At 52.9% G+C, this 8,344-nt stretch overlaps 1 protein-coding gene across 1 annotated transcript in view; it reads left to right on the forward strand.

Moving 5' to 3' along the window:
• Nucleotides 1–7,170, forward strand: part of CCDC30 (coiled-coil domain containing 30) — a 37,884-nt gene extending 30,714 nt beyond the window's left edge. The window contains exons 17-25 of the mRNA XM_027908416.1: nt 393–550; nt 1,569–1,716; nt 2,611–2,732; nt 3,588–3,729; nt 4,492–4,628; nt 5,175–5,271; nt 6,009–6,076; nt 6,509–6,761; nt 6,811–7,170. Of these exons, the coding sequence (XP_027764217.1) occupies nt 393–550; nt 1,569–1,716; nt 2,611–2,732; nt 3,588–3,729; nt 4,492–4,628; nt 5,175–5,271; nt 6,009–6,076; nt 6,509–6,722 (1,086 nt within the window). The 3' untranslated portion in view covers nt 6,723–6,761; nt 6,811–7,170. The remainder of the gene's footprint in view (nt 1–392; nt 551–1,568; nt 1,717–2,610; nt 2,733–3,587; nt 3,730–4,491; nt 4,629–5,174; nt 5,272–6,008; nt 6,077–6,508; nt 6,762–6,810) is intronic.
• Nucleotides 7,171–8,344: the final 1,174 nt, after the last annotated feature.

Raw genomic sequence — 8,344 nt, forward strand, 5'->3', positions numbered from 1 at the left:
AAATGCTGGGACTGAGAGTGGCAGGCACAGGGAGCCTCAATGCTGTCCTTGCCAAGCAGATTTACTGCTGTTTGCTGGCTGGAAATTTCCAACACCTTGTGTTTCCCCTGGCACTGGTTGTGCTGTGCTCCTGCAGGAATCACTGGAACCAGTTTTGAAGTTTACGGGATCTAATTGGGTCCCAAAAGAATTGTTGCCAATTCATGACACACTGTCTGATCCAAGATCCAAAATCTACTTGGCCATTCCAGAGGTTTTGCTCTCCATGGACTTTGACTCAAAACAAGGAAATCTTTCATTCCCAAGTCCTGGGCACCGAGCGATCAAAGCGACCCAGTACAGACACCAGTTTATACATTCAGAAATTTAATCTGTGCCCGTTTTCCTCCAAGATTTCAAAGCTCCAGCAGAAGCTGAAGGATTCCCAGCACCAGCTCCTGCTGGCAGAGGCCCGTGTTTCTGACAAGAAGCTGCTGGAGGAGGAGCTGAAGGAGGCCCGGGAGAACGAAGCTCGAGTGCGGCGGGAGCTCCACGAGGGGCAGCTGAAGAGGTACTTGAGCTGTCCTGCCAGTTCTTGGGAACAGCAGCTCCTGAGGGGATCAGGGAATCCCAAACCACTGGCTTGACCTCCCCTTTGGATCTGCCACATCCCTGGCGGAGCTCCAGGGATCCCCTCCTGGAGATTTAGGAGATTGTTGGGGACTTGAGCTGCCTCAGAAGGTCTTTGGTCTCTCCTGCCAGCACAGAGATACCAACAGGCTGTGGAGCTGGGATGATGATCCCAGTGCATAATCCACTCTTTTTCATGTCCCTGGGACATGGTGTCATGACCCAGAAGGGGAGGGTAACCCAGGTTCTGGTTAATAAACCCCTTGGGGTGGATTAGAGTGAAAGGACACTGAATAATCAGTGGTTTTGAACATAAAATAGGTATGTAGGGTTTATTTTAGAACAATTTTGTTTCAAAGGTAAACGGGTGTGTTGCTGTTTTGGATGTTATTATCTATAGTAATACAGCAATATTAAAGCATCTATAGCAGCCTTAAAGCATAAAAATAACACTTAAGGAAATGCATAAGGCAAGGAAGAGAAAGAAAGGATAAAGGTGGAAAACTGTTTATGGTCACCACCCCCTGGATCCAGAGATGAAGCTTGGGAGTTGCAGCTTCCATATCTGTTGGTCTGGTGGTTGGGAAGCCCCCCACAAAACTCAAAGATTTCATGAGTAATTATACTCTTCCAGCTCAGGTGGGGATGGCACCCACTTAACTGATCTGAAGGATCAGTAGGATATTCAGGGAGGGGTGAATTTTGCTGGGTGAGCAGCTGCTTCTCTTCAGCTTGCAGAAGTCCTTTGGTGATCTCACAATGTGTGAGATCACTCAGATAAACACTGGGATCACTGTTTCAGCGGGATTCCAGTGGGAACACCGGGATGTGCTGATTCCTCTTTCCAATCCCTGTGACCCAGGGCAGTGGGATGTTTTTAGGGGACACCCAGCCTTGGGGGCACGTGGTGGTGTCACCTCCACCTCAGGGGTCTCACTGTCACACTCCCGTGTTCTCAGGAAGCTCCTGGAGCAGCAGGTGGAGGATCTGCGGCAGCAGCTCCGGCATTCCCGGGAGACGGAGGCGTCGCTGGCCAGGATGCACGTGGAGCTCCAGGCCAAGACCCTGCACGCCCTGGAGGATGAGAGGAAACCTGACCCTGCAGAGGTGAGGGAGGGGCTGTGTGGGGGCTCCTCATCGTCCTGGGGGGAACAGGAACGTTCCAGGGGGTAAATGTACACCTGGGAGCTGCTGGAACAGGGTCTGAGGTGCTGAGCCCTTGCAGATCCCACTGATTTAAGAGGAGCTGCAGGAAAAGCAACGTCCCATCAGTAAAAACGTGGAGCTGGGATTGGTGGAGGGGCTGCAGCTCCTTTTGTGTTCAGGTTCCTCACAAGGGGCAGCTCCATCTCTGCTCTAGTGAGCAGGGACAGAATCCAGGGAATGGCTGGGGCTGTGTCAGGGCAGGCTCAGGGTGGATCTCAGGGAAAAGTTCTTCCCCCGGAGGGTGGTTGGCACTGAACAGGCTCCCCAGGGCAGTGTCACAGCCCCAAGGCTGCCAGAGCTCCAGGAGGGTTTGGACAATCTCTCAGGGACAGGGTGGCATTTGTCCAGGATTTGGACTGGATGATCCCTGCAGGTCCCTTCCAACTCAGAACATTCCATGATTTCATCTCATGTAGGTTTCCTGGGATGAAGCTTTGAGGGCACAGGAAGACTTGATGGTTTCTTCCTTCCCTTTTTGTTGCAGAGCATGGAGTTTGTGAAATTTGGGCAGAGTCCATTGTCTGAGAGAATCCAGTGCCTCCCTCTGCTCTGAAATTCCCATGGCCCCTCGTTAGGAGGAGGAGGAGGCCTGGGGGGCAGAATGGATGGATGGATGTGTAGATGGATGGATGGATGTGTAGATGGATGGATGGAAGAATGGATGGATGGATGGATATGATCTGTAGTGGGAACCACTGGGATTGAGCAGAGAGAAGCTTTGCAGCCCAGGCTGCAGAGGGGAGGGGAGCAGAGGGCTCCTGCAGCCGCCCCCAGTGAAGCAGAGCTGTTTTGCAGTACCTGCAGTGCCGAAAGGAGAACCAGAAGCTCTCAGAGCAGCTGTCCCTGCTGAAGGAGGAGAACAAGGCCCTTTATGAGGAGGGTGTTCGGCTCCTGAACCAGAAGGATCTCTATGTGAGGTGATGGCACAAAACCCTCCTCGAGAATTGCTCCTCCCATGCCTGGCAGTGGATTTGGCTGCTGTGTGGGAACAGACCTCAAAGATCATCTCATCCCACCCCCTGCCATGGGCAGGGACACCTTCCACCAGCCCAGGTTGCTCCAAGCCCCGTCCAACCTGGCCTTGGACACTTCCAGGGATCCAGGGGCAGCCACAGCTTCTCTGGGCAACCTGTGCCAGGGCCTGCCCACCCTCACAGCCAGGAATTCCTTCCCAATATCCCATCTATCCCTGCCCTCTGGCAGTGTGAGGCCATTCCCTGTGTCCTGTCCCTTCATCCCTTGTCCCAGGTCCCTCTCCAGCTCTCCTGGAGCCCCTTTAGGCCCTGGCAGGGGCTCTCAGGTCTCTGTGGAACCTTCTTTTCTCTGGGTTAACAACCCCATCTCCCTCAGCCTTTCCTTGGCAGCTGAAGGCAGCACAGGGGGCCCTGGGAGGGCCATGAGTGCTGCTGGTCAGGGTTTGATGTCAGCAGAGACCGTCCTTGGAGCTGCTCTTTTTGCCAGTTATCCCTTATATGGGTAGAAATTTCTCTTCTTTTTTTGACATTATTCTGGAAATGCTTTGGGTCCTTTTCCCTTAATCAATTTCCATTTGATTGACAATTAAAAATGTAACATTTCCAACCAAAAAAAAAAAAAAAAAAACACAACCCAAATTGATCAGGGAAAGAGTCCAGAAAGTCCATTCTGTGCAGGCAGGGGGAGCTGGGGGAGGGCTGAGCGTCCCAGTTCAGGCTTTGAGCAACCTGAGGGAACTCAGGACATCTCCTGCCAGGGAGCATTTCCCAGCCTGAGGGTTGTCTCTGCCTCCTCAGGAAATACAACGAGATGCAGCTCCGGCACAAGGACAAGATCCGCAGGGCCAAGGAGACCTTCATCCACGAGGTGAAACAGAGGGACAGCAGGATCAAACAGCTGGAAAACGAGCTCAGCGAGTCCAAGCTCCAAGTGGAGAAGGTAAGAGAAGACGCCGAGGGCTTCTCCAGCAAGGGAAGGCTGCAGGAGCATCCCTGCTTCCAAAAGAGTCATGGAATGGCTTGGGTGGGAAGAGATGTTAAAAACCATCCAGTCCCATGGGCAGGGACACCTTCCACCAGCCCAGGTTGCTCTAAGACCCATCCAACCTGGCCTTGGACACTCCCAGGGATCCAGGGGCAGCCACAGCTTCTCTGGGCAAGCTGTACCAGCGCCTGCCCACTCTCACAGCCAGGAATTCCTTCCCAATATCCCATCTGTCCCTGCCCTCTGGCAGTGGGAAGCCATTCCCTGTGTCCTGTCCTGTCCATTCCCTGGACCCTTGTCCAAAGTCCCTCCTTGCAGGAAGGGACCAGCCCCTCCTGGAAGAGTCCAGGAGCACTGTCCCCAGTGTATAAGAACAGAAAGCCCACAGGAAATTCCTGGCTCAGGTTTGCCCTCAGGGGAAGCCAAACCCTCCAATCCCCCCCAGACTCTGCCCTGAGCTCCATCTTCCTTTGCTTCAGCTGGGAAGTGACCCCAAAGCCTCTATTTGGGTTATTTTACATGAGCCAGGGAATGGAATTCCAGTAACCCATGTCCCCAGGTGCCACATGCTTGGTGGTCCTTGAGCCCTCCCAGGGCTGGGCACTCCAAGCTCCGTCCCTGCTGGTGACCCCTTTGGGAGGGCTCTGGGATTTGCAGGGGGCAGAGAAGACCCAGGTGTAAGTGCTGGTTGTTCTTTCCTCATCCACCACCCCTCAGGGGAAGGTGCTGATTGCCCAGATCACTGCCGAGAATGAGAAGCTGCTCCAGGAGAGGCGGCGGCTCCTCCAGAAGATTTCGGAGCAGGAGGAGCCCCTTTGGAGCCTCCGGTCTGTGACTGCCCCCTTGCCCAGCAGGTAGGACCCTCCCTTTGGGAGCCTTGCTCTTCCCTGGTTTTGTGCCTGAATTTGCTTTTCTTAAATTTTTTTCTTTAATTTTATTACGTTTTATGAAATTACATGTGTTTGTTTGAATTCTAGCCTTTATTATAGCTTTCTTTTTATATAAAGATATTTTATTATATAATAACATATTATTATACATAACTAGATAAATATTTATCATCAAGTTATTATAAATAAACATATTAATAAAATGTTATTTAATGATATGTTGTTATACACATATATAATTATTTAACAATAATACATTAATAAAAGAATATCATTTAATAATTTATTAATAATAAATAATAAATAATATAAAATAAATAAAAATAATAAATATAATAAAAATTATTATTAGCTGTAATTAGGGCTGTAATTAGCCCGTTTTCCTGTCAGAATCCTCAGCCTTTAGCTGGAGACTGTGGAGGAGGGTCTGGGGTTGGAAAAGAGAAATTCCCCTTTGAAAACAAGAGCGTGGCCAGAAGGAAAATAACTCGTGCCTTTTCCCATGCTCAGAGGGAAGACCCTGGAGGAGGAGAACAAGCTCCAGCTCTCCGGTCACGTGCCTGCCTCACCACGCATTCCCAGGAGCAGCCCCGCTCCCACCGCAGAGGTGAGACCCTGGCAGGGCTGGGAGCAGCAGGAGCTGATCCCTGAGGGGCTGGAGAAGAGCTGGATCCACCAGGATGGCATGGAAAGGGCCCCCGACATGGGATAGGTCGCCCCAGCCGAAGGTTCCGTGCGCTCCCCGCTCCGCTCGCCCCTGAGCTGCTGCTGCGCCCGGGGATCCCTTTCCATGGGAACAGGAATCTCATTTGGCACCCCTGGAGCTCTTCAAAGACCTCAGTTGTAGAGCTGGCTCAAGTATTGGGAGGATCAGCCTCAGGCAGAGGGGTTGGGTGTGTTCCTCCTGTCACCCAAAACCCTCCAGACCAAGCTGAGCGATCGTCCCAACTTGGCTGGGAGGGAGGACGGGACCGACTGTGTTAGGAGGAGCTTTGGGGGGAGAAAGGAGGGATAAAAAGGGGAAATCAAAGACCTTTCAAACCAGCCAGGTGGAGGTGGAGGTTTATTAGGGTGTTTTAATGTGGAGGGAACCCAGTTTGGGTGGAAATGAGAGGGAAAGGGCTGTTTGGGGCTCCCCTGGGCTGGATGGGGTTTGGTTTGGGGGTTTTTTTTTAGTTTAAGTTCAGACCCAAAGGCCAGATCTCTGATTGGCACCTCCATGGGGCTGGAGCTGATGGGGAGAACTCTCAGTGGAGCTGAGGAGGGCTTGGCAGACCAGGATATGTTGGAATTCAGGATCTGACCTGCACCTCGTCCTTTCAAAGTCTCTGTTCCTCCTTCCAGGACTCGAAGACCCTTCACGTCTCCGAACACCAACTCCAGAGTAAGGTGGTGCCACTTGCCCGTGCCAGGTACCTTGGGGGGAGCAGGAGAAGCCAGGAGAAGGCTGTGGAGTGGCTGAGGGAGTGTGAGAGCTTTGGAGAAGGTTTTGAGGGCGGGTGAGGGGTGTGAGATCCTTGGAGAAGGTTCTCGGTTCGGTGAGGGGCATGAAATCCTTGGAGGAGGTTGTGGGGTGGTGGTGTGAGATCCTTGGAGGAGGTTGTGGAGTGGGAGAAGGTTGTGAGATCCTTGGAGGAGGTTGTGGAGTAGGAGAAGGTTGTAAGATCCTTGGAGGAGGTTGTGGGATGGGAGAAGGTTGTGAGATCCTTGGAGGAGGTTGTGGGATGGGAGAAGGTTGTGGGATCCTTTGAGGAGGTTGTGGGTGGTGGGTGAGGGGTGTGAGACCCTTGGAGAAGGTTCTGAGGTGTGTGAAGGGTGACTTAACAGTGGAAATTCCTTTCCAGTTTCCCACCCCGGGATCTCCAGGAACCCTTCGGTGCCATGAAGGCCCCTCAAGACACGAAGTCTGAGGGAGAGGCCCAAAGCCAGGACTCCTCCCGGGGCCTGTCCCCCTCCCAGCCCTCAGAGCAGGGCTACCTGAACGTGGCCTCACCAGGGGACCCTGCGGGGTCCCTGCTGCAGGAGGAGAGGAGAAGTGTCAGCTCTGAGACCTTCTGAGCTGGAGATGTCTGTGCAGAGTCACCTGGACTGCAGGACTGGGGCTCCTGCGCTGGGAATGTTCACACAGTGTCACCTGGAGACAGGATGGGGCTCCTGAGCTGGGAATTCTGTGCAGGGTCACCTGGATGCAGGACTGGGGCTCCTGGTGCCACAGGATGGCAGAGACTGCAAAGAGAAGAATTGCCAAATGGACTGACCTGGGGATTTCTGGGATGTTTTCCAGCTAAATTAACCCTGAGTGTTGAATTTTTTTTTTCTTTTTTTTTTTTTTCCCCACTTCCCCCCTGTAAATGTGTTTGTGTCATCCCAGAGCCACTGGAGGCTGAAATTTGTAGATAAACTCATAAACATGGAAGATGGGTTGGGGTGAAGTGTGTCCTCCCTCAACCCTAATTCCTTGTCCAGGCCAAATCTATAAAATTTGTAAAGAAAAGAACTTAATATTCATTGGTTCTTAATTACATCATTCTCTTTCATTAGCCAGTATTTTACTTCTATTGGCTATTAATTCCTCACTTTCTGTGCTAATTAAATCTACATTTTTAGCATCTTTTTTCCTAGAAGGGGATTTCCGGCACATGAACTGAATTCTTTGTTAATTCTTTTCTACATCTTCTGGTTTCTGCAAAAGGTCCTTGGTTAGGTGGGATGTTGGGAAAAAATTCCTCCCTGTGAGGGTGGGGAGGGGCTGGCGGTGGAATTCCCAGAGAAGCTGTGGCTGCTCCTGAATCCCTGGGAGTGTCCAAGGCCAGGTTGGAGCAACCTGGGATGAGTCACTGTGTCTGGGGCTTCTCAGGTGAGGGCCAGCAGTGCTGGGTGGTGACTCTTTGGAAGGGGATATTTGGGGGGGCAGCCCCTCAAAAGGGCGAGTGCAGCCTCCTTGCCCTTGTAGGGTGAAGCCTGGCAGGTGCCAGGTGTGTGTGGGGGGCCCTGCAGCCCCACACTGAGGTCACAGTGAGACGTTCTGGCTCCCTTGACGACACCCCAGTGCCCGCTTCCCAAAGAACCAGAGCCAGGCACAACCGCAGGGAGCTGCTCCCAGGATCTGGAGCTCCAGTTTGGGACCATGGTGAGATGGAGAGGAGCAGGAGAGTAGCTCGGGCACGAGGAACTGCAGCCAAGATAGAACCCTTTCCTGGCTCCCTCCTCGCCCTGTCCCCAGACCTCGTGTATTTCTCCAAGGATGGTGAGGCCTTGAGCTCCCCTGAGGCCCCAGAGCCATGGGATCAACCCAGCTTGTTACAGGATCACAGAATATGCTGAGATGGAAGGGACCCAGTCCAATCCTCAGCCCTGCACAGGCCCAGCCCCAAGCCCCTGTGCTCCAGAGGATCATCCAAACCCTCCTGCAGCTCTGGCAGCCTTGGGGCTGTGCCCACTGCCCTGGGGAGCCTGGGCAGTGCCAACCACCCTCTGGGGAGAAGAACCTTTCCCTGAGATCCACCCTGAGCCTGCCCTGACACAGCTCCAGCCATTCCCTGGGGGCTGTCCCTGCTCCCCCCAGAGCAGAGCTCAGTCCTGCCCCTCCTCTGCCCCTGCCCAGGCAGTTGGAACTGCAGGGAGGTCTCCCCTCAGTCTCCTCTGCTCCAGCTGAACACACCAAGTGCCCTCAGTGTCCT

This window comes from Empidonax traillii, unplaced genomic scaffold, assembly GCF_003031625.1.
Source record: "Empidonax traillii isolate 1590-97213 ecotype Southwest subspecies unplaced genomic scaffold, ASM303162v1 scaffold1702:size71926, whole genome shotgun sequence".
NCBI lineage: Eukaryota > Metazoa > Chordata > Aves > Passeriformes > Tyrannidae > Empidonax > Empidonax traillii.